Below are 14,599 nucleotides of genomic sequence, written 5' to 3'. Positions count from 1 at the left end.
CTGCTGCTCCCACACAGTCATCTCAGCTGCTGCCACCTTCTGTGGCCATGTGACCTTGCCCCCAGCAGACCTCTGCCTGTCCCTCCATCTCCTGGCCACTCCCTCCCAAAGCTCTGGCCCCCCTCTTCTCCTTTCCATTGCAAAAGCAAGTCCAGCTCATAGGGGTTTAAAAAGTCAGAAACAGAAACTTAGCTCACTATCTGGAGAGCCCACCACCCTACCACTCTGCCTCCTGTTGGCACTGTCCCCATGGGAGCCAGCGTGCAAGCCTGGAACTGTCCAGGAAAGAGGTCCCAGTGGCTCCCAGCCCTGCTGCCATGCCCTTTGTCATGTGCTGTCACAGCCCTCCCCTCGCCTCATTCATTCCTGGAAGCCCTGCCCCCTTGCTCCAGGGACTGTGCCCCTCCCATGATGTTCTGGGGTGGCCGGAGTGTGGCTGCCTGGGCTCTGTGGAGCTGTGTCTCAACATCCTGGCAGCCCCAACTAGCCCCATGTGGTCAGCATGCATGGCCACGCTCCCTCCCCTGGACCACACGTGTCTGCATTGGGGTGACAAAGGATGGGGTGTAATTGCTTATTTTTGGTCAGACGGTGTCCTCGGGGCCCCAAGCCACAGGGGAATAGATTCCCCCTGGGTAGTTGCCCCTGACTTTGCCCTCAAAGCTTTAGAAAGTTTCCTGTGGGGCTTAGAGTGCAGGATCCCATAAAAGCCACCACTGAGGGACACTGGGCCTTCATAGCCACAGAAGGTCTTTTGGTGCCAGTCGACAGTGGGCCTGTGCCCTCCTGCCCCACGCCTCCCTTTCCTTGATGCCAAGCTCTTTCCAAACGACATTGCGTCCATCTGGGCTCCCTCGTCCTAGCCTGGCTGCTCAAGCTCCAACTAAGGCAACCTCTGGCCTCCCTTCCCAGGCCCGGGGCAGACGCTGGCTGCTGGCCAGCGGTTGTCTTCTGGGTCGGTGCGGGTGGAGTCTGGCTGGTCTGTCCTCCACCCTTTCCGCCTCCTGGCAAGTCCTGAGCTGCACCTCATTGCCCGGCCAAGGGGTGGAGACACGGGCCACTGAGGGCACCGCCGGTGACCAGGACGGGGCAGCGCTCCAAAGAGGCCGCTGGGCCTGGAGTGGGGTTGGGGGTCCGAGAGGAGTTGGGTGACATCTCCCACCCCATCCCGGGTTCAGCTGTTGCAGCCCCTCTCGGCGCACCGAGACTGTTAGACCCCTCCCGTCCTCCAGCGCGTCCCCTGCCGCTCCCAAACCGCACGATAAGCCCCACCGGGAGTGCGCCATAGGCCGGGGCACGTCACGGGGCCGGGCAGGGGCGGGCCGGAGTCCGGACGTCGGGAGCGGGATGGCGGCGGAACAGGACCCCGAGGGGCGCGCGGCGGCGCGGCCGCTGCTCACCGACCTCTACCAGGCCACCATGGCGTTGGGCTATTGGCGCGCGGGCCGGGCGCGGGACGCCGCCGAGTTCGAGCTCTTCTTCCGCCGCTGCCCGTTCGGCGGCGCCTTCGCCTTGGCTGCCGGCTTGCGCGACTGTGTGCGCTTCCTGCGCGCCTTCCGTCTGCGGGACGCCGGTAGTCCCCCTGCCTGCGCGACGAACCCCCCACGCCCGACGGAAGCCCCCACCCCGGGAGCCCCCCTCTCCCGACGAACCCCCCACGCCCGACGGAAGCCCCCACCCCGGAGCCCCCCTCTCCCGACGAACCCCCCACGCCCGACGGAAGCCCCCACCCCGGGAGCCCCCCTCTCCCGACGAACCCCCCACGCCCGACGGAAGCCCCCACCCCGGGAGCCCCCACGCCCGACGGAAGCCCCCCCCCCGGGAGCCCCCCTCTCCCGACGAACCCCCCACGCCCGACGGAAGCCCCCACCCCGGGAGCCCCCCTCTCCCGACGAACCCCCCACGCCCGACGGAAGCCCCCACCCCGGGAGCCCCCCTCTCCCGACGAACCCCCCACGCCCGACGGAAGCCCCCACCCCGGGAGCCCCCCTCTCCCGACGAACCCCCCACGCCCGACGGAAGCCCCCACCCCGGAGCCCCCACGCCCGACGGAAGCCCCCACCCCGGGAGCCCCCACGCCCGACGGAAGCTCCCACCCCGGGAGCCCCCCTACGCCCGACCGAAACCCCCACCCCACGATCCCCCCACGCCTGACAGACGCCCCCACCTATGGCCGGCGGAAGTCCCTGCCCCGCAATGCAACCCCCGATGTCCCACGACTGGTCTGTCCCCACGCTGGTCTCAGCGCAGTTACCTCGTTTCCAGACGTGCAGTTCCTGGCCTCGGTGCTGCCCCCAGACACAGACCCTGCGTTCTTCGAGCACCTTCGGGCCCTCGACTGCTCCGAGGTGACGGTGCGAGCCCTGCCCGAGGGCTCCCTCGCCTTCCCGGGCGTGAGTAGGGGTGACCGGGCGGGGCGGCGGCCACGGGGTGCTGGGCCGGGCGCAGAGCTGACTTTGCTCCCCACAGGTGCCGCTCCTGCAGGTGTCCGGGCCGCTGCTGGTGGTGCAGCTGCTGGAGACACCGCTGCTCTGCCTGGTCAGCTACGCCAGGTGGGCTGCGGGCCACTGGCAGGGAGCGTGGGTTTGGGATGGGCCCCCAGCACTGGGGCTCCGTGCTGGACTGTGGCCGCAGGGCTGGCTGCCCACGGGTCCCAGGGCTGGCCTCCCGCCCCCGCTGTGTAGGGTGTAAGGAGGGGTTGGGTGAGGGTGGAGTTCCCGGGTTGGAAGTTCAGGCCCCAGGTAACCGCTGTCTTGGTTGGCCTGGCGACCCTCACCCTGGGCCCCGTGACTCTTGTCTCCCTACAGCCTGGTGGCCACCAATGCAGCGCGGCTCCGCTTGATCGCAGGGCCAGAGAAGCGGCTGCTAGAGATGGGCCTGAGGCGGGCTCAGGGCCCGGATGGGGGCCTGACAGCCTCCACCTACAGCTACCTAGGCGGTGAGGGTCTGGTGCTGGGGGAAGGCAACGGCCCGGAAGGAGGAGCCCCGTCCTGGCCCAAAGTCCCCCAATCCCACACCTTCCTCCCCAGGCTTCGACAGCAGCAGCAACGTGCTAGCGGGCCAGCTCCGAGGTGTGCCAGTGGCCGGGACCCTGGCCCACTCCTTCGTCACTTCCTTTTCGGGCAGTGAGGTGCCCCCTGACCCGGTCAGTCCCTCCTCTCAATCCTGCTGTCTCCAGGCGACAGGCCTCAAGCCAGTCCTTGCCCTGGGGAGAGGTGTGCCACCCAGGCAGGTCACCCCAGTGCTGTCCCAGGAAGCTGGCACGGGCTGCATTACCCTTGCCCTCAAACTAGGGTGTCCCTGGCTGCTCCCAGGTCTCATTCTGCATTCCTGGCCCCCATTCTTCACCAACCCCATTCCACAGATGTTGGCGCCAGCAGCTGGTGAGGGCCCTGGGGTGGACCTGGCAGCCAAAGCCCAGGTGTGGCTGGAGCACGTGTGTGCCCACCTGGGGCTGGGGGTGCAGGAGCCACACCCAGGTGAGCGGGCAGCCTTTGTGGCCTATGCCTTGGCCTTTCCCCGGGCCTTCCAGGGCCTCCTGGACTCCTACAGCGTGCAGAGGTAAGCCCAGGCACTTTAGGAGTGGGCTCAGCAGAACGTCGGCAGCCCCTGACCTCCTTATCCATTCCTGCAGGAGTGGTCTCCCCAACTTCCTAGCAGTCGCCCTGGCCCTGGGAGAGCTGGGCTACCGGGCAGTGGGTGTGAGGCTGGACAGTGGCGACCTGCTACAGCAGGCCCAGGAGATCCGCAAGGTCTTCCGAGCTGCTGCAGTCCAGTGAGTTTCCTGGGGAGGAGGTGTGCCTGCTGGGAGATCCCTGGGGAGCCAGGATTTGGGAATGGGGCAGGGCAGGACAGTGAGGCACTCTGCTGTAGTTTCAGAGGTGATATTGCAGGCTGTGGCAGGGAGGTAAGGGGTGGGGCTCTCTAGGACCTCCCAAGCAGGTGAGCCCAGGTGTCCCTGACTGAGGTTGGGGGGGCGGGGGGACACTAGGGTGAATCTGGAAGACCTGAGGGGCGGCCCCCACCCTTTCTCCACCCACACGGCAGGTTCCAGGTGCCCTGGCTGGAGTCAGTCCCCATTGCAGTCAGCAACAACATTGATGAGGAGGCGCTGGCCCGACTGGCCCAGGAGGTGGGGTGGATGAGGGGGTAGGCAGAGGGTGGCTGGGGGGGTTCCTGGGGGCCCCTGCAGGTTCTGGCTGGGCTCACTGCCACCTCCTTTCCCCCACCCAGGGTAGTGAGGTGAATGTCATTGGCATTGGCACCAGTGCGGTCACCTGCCCCCAACAGCCTTCCCTGGGCTGCGTCTATAAGGTGGGAACAGAGTTGGGGGCCCAGGTCGGGGGAGGTCTGAGGGATGGTGCTGGGTGGGGCATGAGGACCAGCCAGCTCAACGCCCTCTCCCTGCAGCTGGTGGCCGTGGGGGGCCAGCCACGAATGAAGCTGACGGAGGACCCCGAGAAGCAGACGTTACCTGGGAGCAAGGCTGCTTTCCGGCTCCTGGGCTCTGACGGTGAGACCCTCCCATCCCCCCGCTGTCTACCTTCAAAACACCAGGGCCCCCCCTTATTCTTGCCCCCACCCACACAGGCTCTCTACTTATGGACGTGCTGCAGTTAGCAGAGGAGCCAGCGCCACAGGCTGGGCAGGAGCTGAGGGTGTGGCCTCCAGGGGCCCAGGAGCCCTGCACCGTGAGGCCAGCCCAGGTGGAGCCACTACTGCGGCTCTGCTTCCAGCAAGGACAGGTGGCTACCCCACCGCCCTTACCTGTCCCCCAGCCCCAGTAGAGCCCTGACCAGGAGCCAGCCCCAAGCTTCTCTTTCCTTGCCTCTTCCCTGCAGCTATGTGAGCCGCTCCCATCCCTGGCAGAGTCTAGAGCCTTGGTCCAGCTGTCCCTGAGCCAACTCAGCCCTGAGCACAGGCGGCTGCAGAGCCCTGCACAGTACCAGGTTGGGGGGAGGCCTGCCCTGTGTGCCTCTGCCCTGTGTGCCCCTGCCCTCACCATGCCCACCACTCTCCTTCTCTGCTCCCTGCAGGTGGTGCTGTCTGAGAGGCTGCAGGCCCTGGTGAACAGTCTGCATGCAAGGGCATCCCCCTGAGACTGCCAGCTGCAGGCCCCAGTGGACAGTCTGCGTGCAGGGGCGTCCCCCTAAGACTCGGAGCGGGGCTACCTGGAAACAACACGAATCACTCACTTCTCCCCACAGCTTGTCCTGTGTTGTTTGTGTCATTTGTTCACGCAGCCCACACTCACCAGGGCCTCCCGGGCTGGGGCTGGGCTGGAGTCAGGAATCTGAGCTGAGCTGGAGGGAGCAGGAGGGCTTGCATCCCAGTGAAAGCACAGGCCCTGCCGGGTTGGGAGACAGCCCTGTACTGAAGCCTGAAGGGCAGTGAGGAGTTCCCCGACTTGGGGTGGGCTGTGGGGAGTCAGATCCCACACTAGAGCTGCGAGCGCACAGGCAGGGTGCGCAAGGCAAAGTGTCTGCCTTGAAGTTGAGGGAGTTGCTGCGGAAGACCTTTCCTTGCTAGAGGCAGGCTGGGGGCGGGACAGGCTGGGGGGGGCAGTGCCAAGTAAGAGGGTCCAGCCGTGGCCCTGGGCTTCCACGCTTGCCTAGGCACCGTCCCCCAGGCTCAGGGTAAGTGAGAACATCTCAAACTCCCCATGCCAAAAGGGAGAGCTCAGGTGTCTCCTGCCACTGCTGCTGCCAACCTGGCACCCTCCTGGCATCTGACCTCAGGGACACAGCTCCTGACCCAGCAGTCCACGGAAGGAGAGGAAGAATGGGGAAGAAGTTGCAGCTCCAGGAGCTGACTCAGCCCCAGACACCTGACCGGAGCGGCACTGCACGTGGCTGTGTGCTGGGCTGGCCCTGCCTGTGCGCCAGCACGTTCCTGATCTCAGGGTTCCACCAGTTTGGGCAACATGAGCTTCAGAGGAACTGCTTGGAAGAGGGGTTATAGGCTTGGCAGGAAGTGGAGGCTGGGGTCCTGGGCCTCTCTTGTCCAAGCAGCCTGAGGTGGCACAGAAAGGCAAGGGTGTGGGGGGAATGCCGACCGCCTGGGGTGCGTCAGGGGCACTTCCGTCTGCCCAGGCATTCCACCAGACCAGCTCATCTGGCTCCCCGGGGCTCAGGATGGGCAGCATCCACTGTGTGGTTGGCTGAGGGTGGAGGTGGGGACTTGGAGCAGAGGCCGGGTCCAGCCAGCCCTGGGGAGTACCAGCTAGGACAGAGATACAGACTCACACACACTGGACAGAACACAGCACGCCCCAGGCCCACAGGGCACCTGCACACTCCGAGGGGCCCAGCCAGCGTGGCTGTATTCCGTTCTTGTACTGCTGTAAAGAAATACCTGAGACGGGTAATTTCTAAGGAAGAGAGGTTTAATTGGCCCGTAGTTTCGCAGGTACAGGAAGCAGGGCTGGGGGAGGCTTCAGGAAACTTACCATCTTGGCAGAAGGGGAAGCGGCAGGCCTTACGTGGCCGGAGCCGGAGGAAGGGGTGGGGCAGTGCCACACGCTTTCAAACAACCAGATCCTGAGAACTCTATCATGGGGACAGCACCAAAGGGGGAAGTCGCCCCCAGGATCCAGTCACCTCCCACCAGGCCCCACCTCCAGCACTGGGGATTACATTTCAACATGAGATTTAGCCAAGGACCCAGGAGCCAGAGGACCTGCACAGGCTCTGGATGGGCTGCCGCTCCTCTGGCATCTTCGCTGCCCCCCCACCCCTCCGGACTGCCCCAGGCTCACCCAGTCATGCCTGTTCCAGGGTGTCTGACAGAGCCAGCGTGCAGGGGGTGGGGCTAGCCTCTAGCCCCAGGCCCAGTGGGGAGCTGACTGCCGTTTTGGGGCTGAATCAGGCCTCCGCTCACGGTGGGGCGCAGACTCCTGGACCCTTCGAGGACCTCCTCAGAGCTGTCCACAACTGCCCTGAGCCCCCCTGGTCAACAGCAGCTGGCAGTCAGGGTGAGGGCCCTTCTCCCCCTTTCTTTGTGGATCTGCCAGCTCTTGGGGATCCTGTTCCCGGGGCCCTGGTGGGTAGAGCCACACTACAGGCACTCAGGCTCCAGATGGCCACTCCCCTCCAGCAGCCCAGGCAGGGGGGCCCCTCAAAGGCCCATTGTAGGCACCTCCATGTGGCTCCCCAGCCTCCACAAGCTCACGCTCGCGCACGCGCCACCACGCCCACCCGTGGTCCCGCCCGTGGTCCCGCCTGGGCCAGCTTCTAGGTCAGTCCTGGGCACAACCTCCCAGGAGGAGCAGTGGCAGGTGCTACAGGCAAGGGCCGCCATGGCTGGGGGTGTGTGGGGCCGGGCCCGGGAGGCTCCCGTGGGAGCTCTAACCCTGACAGCACTGACTGAAGGAATCCGAAACAGGCAGGGGCAGCCCCAGGGACCCCCTTCCACAGGCCCTCAGCCCAAGTCCTGGGAGCTCAAACCTGAAGCTGAGCCACAGACCCAGGCACTCACTGCCCCCTCTGAGGCTGAGCCTGGACGTGGGGCCACCGTCCCTGAAGCTGGCAGCAAGCCCTGCTCCCCAAACAGTGCCCTGGAACCAGCCCCTGAGGGGCCCCGCCAGGTGAGGGGTGAGGGAAGGGATGTTGTGGGAACGGTTGGGGGGTCCTGTGGATGCTAGGTGGAAGGCGGCAGCAAGGGGTGGGAGCGGTGCTGGACCTGGGGGAGGTTAGGGTGAAACAGGCTGGAGAGCAACAGAGGAGCAAGGGATTTTGTAGGAAGCCGGGTGGGAGGCTGAGAGACCCGGAGGAGAGCTAGGAGAGGTTTGGGCACTTCAGACGCCCCACCCATCCTGCCCCAGGTTCCCCAGAATTCCTCGGAGGAGGGAGTTCTTGCCGACCTCGCATTGTACACGGCTGCCTGCCTGGAGGAGGCTGGCTTTGCAGGGACGCAGGCGACAGCGCTCACCCTGTCCTCAGCCCTGGAGGCCCGAGGGGAGCGGTTGGAGGACCAGGTCAGCCTCCACCCACTCCATGCCCTACAGACTCCTGCCGGTTCGGGAACCAAGGTGGTGGGAGGGGCCTGGAGAGCGCAGCCTGACCCCGCCACCTTCAGGCTGCTCCTGCCAGGTGGGATCAGGGTGGGGGTGGAGGGGGGGTGCAGGCCAGAGGGGAATGGATGGCGGAGGAGGCCTGACTGCTGAAGTCTGCACTGCTCTCCACCAGGTGCGTGCTCTGGTGCGTGGACTGCTGGCGCAGGTGCCCAGCCTGGCGGAGGGGAGGCCCCGGAGGGCAGCCCTGCGAGTGCTGAGCGCTCTGGCCCTGGAGCATGCGCAGGACGTGGTGTGTGCGCTGCTACCCCGCTCTCTGCCCCCCAATCGGTAACCCAACCGTCCTGGCCCTGCAATCCCCACGCGGCTTCCTTCCCACTTCCCGCTTGGCGGTGGAGTCTGGCCCCAGAAAAGGGAGCTGAAAGGGGGCAGAGCCTCCTTATTCCAGCCCCGTGATGACTTGTGCCCCATATCCGTTCCCGCTCCCCTCACTTTTAGCTCTGCAAACTCCCCCCGCACTCCTGCCACAGAGTTTCTGATGCTGGGCGCCTCTTTTGGAGCCGCCTTCTATCTTCCGGTGGTCTCCCCTGGAGACCATCCTGGGGTTGGCTCTGGAGTGGGGTGAATGAGGCTGGGGGGCTAATGTGCCTGGACATCCTGACTCTTTGGTTAATTTCCCCCAGAAGTTATCTTTGGTTTTATTCTCTGTGGCGACTTTTTTTTTTTTTTAATAGTGCCAGGTTTATTTCACTGTCGCTGACCCAGCAGGACTCCCAGTGGGTCCCCACCCTGCAGCTCAGTTTGAGACAGGCTATGCTGTGGTCTGCACAATTAACACTTCATTTGTTTCTCTGGGATTTGGGGATGGGGAGAGATGGGGGTGGTTGCTTCCTGCCCCTCCCCTGCTGGAGTCCTACTGGCTGCCTTCACCCTGGCTGTGGACTCCCTACATTCTCTGGACACCCACCCCTGCACCCATTCCTTGTCTCACACCAGCCCCCTCCAAACCCTCAGGGCAGCAGCCGAGCTCTGGCGCAGCCTAAGCCGTAACCAGCGTGTAAATGGGCAGGTGCTGGTGCAACTGCTGTGGGCGCTGAAGGGTGCTTCGGGGCCTGAACCCCAGGCGCTGGCGGTAGGTGGCTCCAGCCATTACCACGGGGCGGGTGCGGGGAGGAGAGGAGGGGGGAGGGGAGGGGGAGAGGGGAGGGAAGAGGGTGGGGACAGGGAGTTTGCACCTAGGTAACTGCTCCTGGAATATCCCACGCATGTCTGAGGCTTAGTCCCCGTCCTGTCAACGGCACGCCTGTCCCTCTGCTGCCCAGTGAAGCTCTGGGCGTGCCCCAGGCCTAAGTGGGCCACTTGCTCCGCAGGCCACACGGGCTCTGGGGGAGATGCTGGCTGTTTCAGGCTGCGTGGGAGCCACGAGGGGCTTCTACCCACATCTGCTGCTTGCACTGGTCACACAGCTGCACAAGCTGGCCCACAGCCCACGCTCCCCCGACATGCCCAAGATTTGGGTTCTGTCCCACCGAGGGCCACCACACAGCCATGCCAGGTGAGAGGCAACACCAGGGTATGTGGGGCGGGCCAGCATGCTGTCACCCTCTCAGCCCCCACTGCCCACCTGCTCACTGTCCCCACCACCAGCTGGGCCGTGGAGGCGTTAAAGGCCCTGCTCACCGGGGATGGAGGCCGCATGGTGGTCACGTGCATGGAACAGGCAGGAGGCTGGAGGAGGCTGGTGGGAGCCCACACCCACCTGGAGGGTGTCCTGCTGCTGGCCAGGTGAGGAAGGGCCCCAGGATGTCACACCAGGAAGAGACTCGTTGCTGGCCAGGTGCTGGGCAGGGGGACAGGGAAAAGGCAGGGGCATGAGGGTGGTGTTGGGATGGCGTCTCCTCGAGAAGTAAGGCCGCCAAACGGAGCGAGAGCTCCCATTTCCACCCACCCCAGTGCTATGGTGGCACATGCCGACCACCACCTGCGAGGCCTCTTCGCAGACTTGCTTCCGCGGCTGCGCAGCGCGGACGACCCGCAGCGCCTCACGGCTATGGCCTTCTTCACCGGGGTGAGCCTGCTTCCCGGATGGGTGGTGAAGGGTGACCCTGGCCTTGATCCCTGAGTCGCAGCGGCCTGCACGGGGACCGCGGGCGTGCTGACCCCGTGTGCCTCGCCTAGCTGCTGCAGAGCAGGCCCACCGCACGGCTCCTGCGGGAGGAGGTCATCCTGGAGCGACTCCTCACCTGGCAGGGAGACCCCGAGCCCACCGTGCGCTGGTTGGGCCTGCTGGGCCTGGGCCACCTCGCGCTCAATCGCAGGAAGGTGAGAGAAGGGGAGGGGTGGAGAGAGTCCTGACCGGGTCGCGGCGAGGTCTGCAGGAGGCTGAACTCGAGTCCCAGCAGGTGCGGCACGTGAGCACACTGCTGCCGGCGCTCCTGGGCGCACTGGGTGAAGGCGACTCGCGGCTCGTGGGTGCAGCGCTGGGCGCCCTGAGGAGGCTCCTGCTGCGGCCCCGGGCGCCTGTGCGGCTCTTGAGCGCGGGGCTCCTGCTGCGCCTCCCTCCGCTGCTGGACGACGTGAGCAAACTCCCCGCCTCCGATCCCCGTCCCTCCGGCTGTCGCCGCCCCCGCTCCTCCAGTCTTTCCCTCCCAGGCCCCGCCCCGCCCCTCCAGTCTTTCCCTCCCAGGCCCCGCCCCGCCCCTACCGTCTCTACCTCCGAAGCCCCGCCCTCTCAGGCCCCGCCCCGCCCTCCAGTAGCTCCCTCCCAGGCCCCGCCCCCCCAGTCTCTCCTTCCCAGGCCCCGCCCCACCCCTACCGTCTCTCCTCCTAGGCCCCGCCCTCCAAGGCCCCGCCCCTCTAGTGTATCCCTCCCAGGCCCCGCCTCCCGCATCTCCCTCCCAGGCCCCGCCCTCTAAGGCCCCGCCCTCCCAGGCCGCCCCGCCCCGCCCCTCCAGTTTCTCCCTCCCAGGCCCGGTTCCCCCAGTCTCTCCCTCCCAGGCTTCTTCCCTCCTGACCGCCCCCGCCCCGCCCGCCCGCTGTTGCCCAGCTCCGCCCCTCCAAGGCGGTGTCCCGCCAAGCTCCTCCCCGCTAGACTTTTCTTTCCAGATCCCATCCCTCCAAGCCCCATCCCCCGTAGGGGCACCCCAGGCTTCCCAACCAGGTCCAGCTCCAGGCCCTGTTCCCTGTCCCCAGATCGCACTGAGTCAGCAACCTTCCCTAGACCCCCCGCTTCCTCGCTCCGCGCTGGCCACACCCTCCCACCCTTGCAGCCCCTCTCATGCTCCGCCCGCCCTGACGGCGCCCTCCCATGCAGACACGGGACTCAATCCGCGCCTCGGCGGTCGGGCTCCTTGGGTCTCTGGTGCGCCGGGGCCGGGGCGGGCTCCGGCTGGGGCTCCGCGGCCCCCTGCGGAAGCTGGTGCTGCAGAGTCTCGTGCCACTGCTGTTGCGCCTGCATGACCCCAGCAGGGACGCTGCTGAGGTCAGCTGCCCCCCACACCATGCCATCCCTATGCCATCCAACACTCCCCACTCCCACCGTGCCTCCCCTCCGACAATTACAGGTCAGGGACTCCCCCATCCCAAGGACCTCAGGGGCAGGCCTCACGGGCGACCAGGTTACTACTGCTCTTCCCTTGAGATTCACTCCGGGCCCCTGCCCTGGGCTCTTTTGCCCCTCACCCGATGCCCTTGCTCCCCCTCTTCTCACCCCCACCTTTTGCCTTTCTACTTCCTGGACCCCTGACCCAGCTCCCTTCCCATATCCCAGAGCTCAGAGTGGACCCTGGCCCGCTGCGACCAGGCCTTTTGCTGGGGCCTGCTGGAGGAGATGGTCACCGTGGCCCACTATGACAGCCCCGAGGCCCTGAGCCACCTCTGCCGCCGCCTGGTCAGTAGGGGAAGCAAGGTGATCACAAGGGGGTATGATCAGCTGCCCACTTGTTCCAGGGTTCACCGGGGCCCCCAAACCGTTTCTACCGCAGCCAAACCAGATAGTCAGGCTACTGGTGGGACAAGTCCAAGGCCTCAGACCATGCCACCTGCCTTGGGGGCTCCCCTGGAACCCCGGCCCCTGGATTCAGCTCTGCAGCCTCCTCCACACTTAGGATCACCCTCCTGTCCTGCCACTAGCCCTTTTGTCCCCAGGTTCAGCGATACCCGGGCCACGTGCCCAACTTCCTGAGCCAGACCCAGGGCTACCTGCGGAGTCCACAGGACCCCCTGCGCCGGACAGCCGCCGTGCTCATAGGTGAGGCCGCCCGGGGTCACACTGCCCCTGGCACCGGGGCTTTGGGAGCTGGGCCAGTCCCGCCCTGTGGGGCTGTGGGGCCCGCAGTCATGCATCTGCTGTGGTCCAGGCTTCCTTGTCCACCACGCCAGTCCCGGCTACATCAACCAGGACCTGCTGAACTCCCTGTTCCAGGGTGAGGCCCCACCTTGCCAGGGGATGGTGTTCTGGAGAGGTGGCTGGTGCTAGGGCGGAGTGGATGGGAGCGGTGGATGGAGGGCCGGGGGCCCGGGCACTCGGCCCTCCTGGGCTCCCCAGCCTGAGCTGCGATCTCTTCGCAGACCTAGGGCGACTGCAGAGCGACCCCGAGCCGGCTGTGGCCGCGGCAGCGCACGTGTCCGCCCAGCAGGTGGCGATGCTGGCCCGCGCCCGGGGCCGCCCCCGTGGGCCCCGCCTCCTCCACCTCTCCCCGCGCCCCGCCCGGCCCCCACCAGTCTTCGCCCACAGCCCCTTCCAGCGCCCGAGCCTCGCGGGCCGCTGGGGCTGCTCCGGACCCCGCTGAGTTTGAGGCTGGGGGCTGGGACCCGCGGGCCAGGGTCCGACTTGAGGACCCCACGGACACAGCAGCCCGTCCCCACCCCGACGGAGGGGCTCCCTGGGCCTGGTGCTGGATGCCAGTGCCCGCACCCATCCCCACCCCCGCGCCCCCTTTTCAGGCACCCACCGCCCTGATGGCGACGCAGAGGGACAGCTGGCACCCATCTGTCCCCGTCAGGGCTCTTGTTCTCACAGCCCCCTGGAGCGTGCCCCGTGCCCCACCTTGGGACTGGCTCCTGGCCCAGATGGCACCTGGCCTCTTGAGTCTGGTGGGGGACCCCAAAGCTGGTGGTCCCATAGGCTGCCCTCCTGGGTCTCCACCTCATGCCTGGACAGGACGCTGTGGCCTGTCTGGGCCTTGGCCGGCCCGGCAGCTGTACCCCCGATCCTCATCCTGCAACCCATTCCTTGCCAGCATCCTGAGGCATCCTCTCTGCTCAAGAGTGTTGGCTTGTCTCCCAGCCGCACCTGCTGTGCCCCCTCAGCCAAGCCATCATCACCCCCTCTTCATCATGTCAGGCCTCATAGGAGCCAGGCCTTCTCCAGAAGCTGCCCCGACTTCCCCCCAAGCTGGACCACGCAGGCCCTGGATCACACCTGGGGGTTCAGATGTGGGGGTCCTGTGTGCACGTCCAATCAGACTGAGCACTCATGACACTACTCCAGCACCTCTCCCAGGGTTAAATGAGGAGTGCGCCACTGGACACACGAGGAAGAGGCTGTTCTGGGAGCTGCCAGTGCTGTGCGCTCACCTCTCTGACTTTGTACAGCAGGTTCCTGCACCTAGGATGCCTGCCTGGAAATGTCCTCACATTCAAGGCCTCCTTTGCAGCCTCCCCCTCAGTGAAGCCTCCACACGTGCACAGGGCGTGTGCGCAGCCTTGTGAAGGGCTGGGACCATTCCCCCAGACTGGGGCCCCTCGGGAGCAGGCGTGGGGTCCTACTGACCTGTCTCCCCAGCTCCCATACAGAAAGCATCTAAAATAAACACACATGGATGGAAAGCGTTGAGCATCTGTTTCGAATGTGGTTATTGGAACTGACCCTGGTCCAAGATCTGGCTCAGGCTGGAGTCATAAGCCATAGGCCCTGACGTGGCCCCAGGTAAAGAGCTGGTTTGGCAGCAGGGTTAAAGGTCAGGCAGGCTCCAGGCACAGGCTATGGCCAAGTCAGGTTGGGTTAACTGTAAGACAGAGAAGCTGCACTCTGGTCTAACAGGCACGGAATGGATGGGGTTAGAGCTGTCAGCACTGGGGTGAGGGTCTCTTTGCAGGTCATGTGCAGGAAGCTGAGGATCAGGTCAAGGGCATGGGTCTCTGTGGAGCAGGGGGCAAGGTTTGGTGGATTAGTTTGGATCCTCCATGGCAGATACCAAAACGGGATTCAACATACAAGAAACAGATCAATAGAAGGTCAGAGAGGCCAGAGGCCACCAGATGTCCAGTGAAGGTCAGATGAAAGCACCTTGGACGTCCGTGCCAGCCTTCAGGAAGCTCTCAAGCCAGTCATCTGTCCGAGGTCAGCACCTCCCAGGACAGGCTGGGAGCACCCACGGGGGGCACACCCTCAGCACTGGCAGGGACGGGTTTCAGGACACAGCCACATGGATCCTCTCGGTAGCAGCCCCAAAGAGGGAAGCAAGCCCGGCCTCCTTGCTCACCTTGCAACCAGGAGCCAGCCCCCAGGGCAAGCATGTGCTGCCAGCCTAGCAGAGGCTTGCCCACACCGCACAGCATGCTGGACAGTCTTGCGGGCAAACCCAA

General features: G+C 65.6%; 2 protein-coding genes and 1 long non-coding RNA gene across 6 annotated transcripts; 2 read left to right on the top strand and 1 right to left on the bottom strand.

Annotated features, from left to right (window-relative positions):
- Window positions 1-159: 159 nt before the first annotated feature.
- Window positions 160-5,204, top strand: NAPRT (nicotinate phosphoribosyltransferase). 2 transcript variants are annotated; one of them, XM_033202338.1, is made up of 13 exons: window positions 416-1,573; window positions 2,266-2,393; window positions 2,470-2,552; window positions 2,808-2,938; window positions 3,030-3,145; window positions 3,365-3,561; window positions 3,635-3,775; window positions 4,048-4,132; window positions 4,234-4,314; window positions 4,411-4,513; window positions 4,591-4,745; window positions 4,842-4,949; window positions 5,037-5,204. In XM_033202338.1, the coding sequence occupies exons 1-13, from the start codon at window positions 1,348-1,350 to the stop codon at window positions 5,097-5,099; spliced, it is 1,617 nt and encodes a 538-aa protein (XP_033058229.1). In that variant the 5' UTR covers window positions 416-1,347; the 3' UTR covers window positions 5,100-5,204. The 2 variants fall into 2 exon arrangements, with proteins under 2 accessions (XP_033058228.1, XP_033058229.1); XM_033202337.1 differs by having other exon boundaries at window positions 160-1,573; window positions 4,842-5,204.
- A 1,721-nt stretch (window positions 5,205-6,925) lies between these two features.
- LOC117078839 lies at window positions 6,926-10,417 on the bottom strand. Of its 2 annotated transcripts, none has more exons than XR_004435176.1 (3): window positions 10,255-10,417; window positions 9,247-9,851; window positions 6,926-7,038 (listed from the first exon to the last, which is right to left on the bottom strand). It is a non-coding gene; the product is annotated as an uncharacterized LOC117078839 (long non-coding RNA). The 2 variants fall into 2 exon arrangements; XR_004435177.1 differs by lacking the exon at window positions 6,926-7,038 and having other exon boundaries at window positions 8,312-9,393; window positions 9,692-9,851.
- On the top strand, window positions 7,023-13,847 carry MROH6 (maestro heat like repeat family member 6). 2 transcript variants are annotated; one of them, XM_033202326.1, is made up of 14 exons: window positions 7,023-7,585; window positions 7,823-7,975; window positions 8,187-8,341; window positions 9,026-9,143; window positions 9,382-9,566; window positions 9,659-9,796; window positions 9,965-10,079; window positions 10,190-10,333; window positions 10,414-10,587; window positions 11,325-11,492; window positions 11,781-11,900; window positions 12,158-12,260; window positions 12,370-12,435; window positions 12,581-12,949. In XM_033202326.1, the coding sequence occupies exons 1-14, from the start codon at window positions 7,142-7,144 to the stop codon at window positions 12,799-12,801; spliced, it is 2,304 nt and encodes a 767-aa protein (XP_033058217.1). In that variant the 5' UTR covers window positions 7,023-7,141; the 3' UTR covers window positions 12,802-12,949. The 2 variants fall into 2 exon arrangements, with proteins under 2 accessions (XP_033058217.1, XP_033058216.1); XM_033202325.1 differs by having other exon boundaries at window positions 12,158-12,435; window positions 12,581-13,847.
- The last annotated feature ends 752 nt before the right edge of the window (window positions 13,848-14,599 follow it).

The sequence above is a fragment of the Trachypithecus francoisi genome, unplaced genomic scaffold, assembly GCF_009764315.1.
Source record: "Trachypithecus francoisi isolate TF-2019V2 unplaced genomic scaffold, Tfra_2.0 Lachesis_group7, whole genome shotgun sequence".
In the NCBI taxonomy this organism is placed as follows: domain Eukaryota; kingdom Metazoa; phylum Chordata; class Mammalia; order Primates; family Cercopithecidae; genus Trachypithecus; species Trachypithecus francoisi.
Note: the sequence above shows the minus strand (reverse complement) of the source record. Positions and strands in the feature narration are given on the sequence as shown.

Excerpts from the sequence above, each read along its gene's own strand:
- NAPRT (XM_033202337.1), top strand. The coding sequence starts at position 1,348 with ATGGCGGCGGAACAGGACCCCGAGGGGCGCGCGGCGGCGCGGCCGCTG. Across the intron at positions 1,574-2,265 it reads CTTCCGTCTGCGGGACGCCG|ACGTGCAGTTCCTGGCCTCG; the intron begins GTAGTCCCCCTG and ends CCTCGTTTCCAG. Across the intron at positions 4,133-4,233 it reads TGGCCCGACTGGCCCAGGAG|GGTAGTGAGGTGAATGTCAT; the intron begins GTGGGGTGGATG and ends TCCCCCACCCAG.
- MROH6 (XM_033202325.1), top strand. The coding sequence starts at position 7,142 with ATGTGGCTCCCCAGCCTCCACAAGCTCACGCTCGCGCACGCGCCACCA. Across the intron at positions 9,797-9,964 it reads GGTGTCCTGCTGCTGGCCAG|TGCTATGGTGGCACATGCCG; the intron begins GTGAGGAAGGGC and ends CACCCACCCCAG. Across the intron at positions 10,334-10,413 it reads TCGCGCTCAATCGCAGGAAG|GTGCGGCACGTGAGCACACT; the intron begins GTGAGAGAAGGG and ends GAGTCCCAGCAG.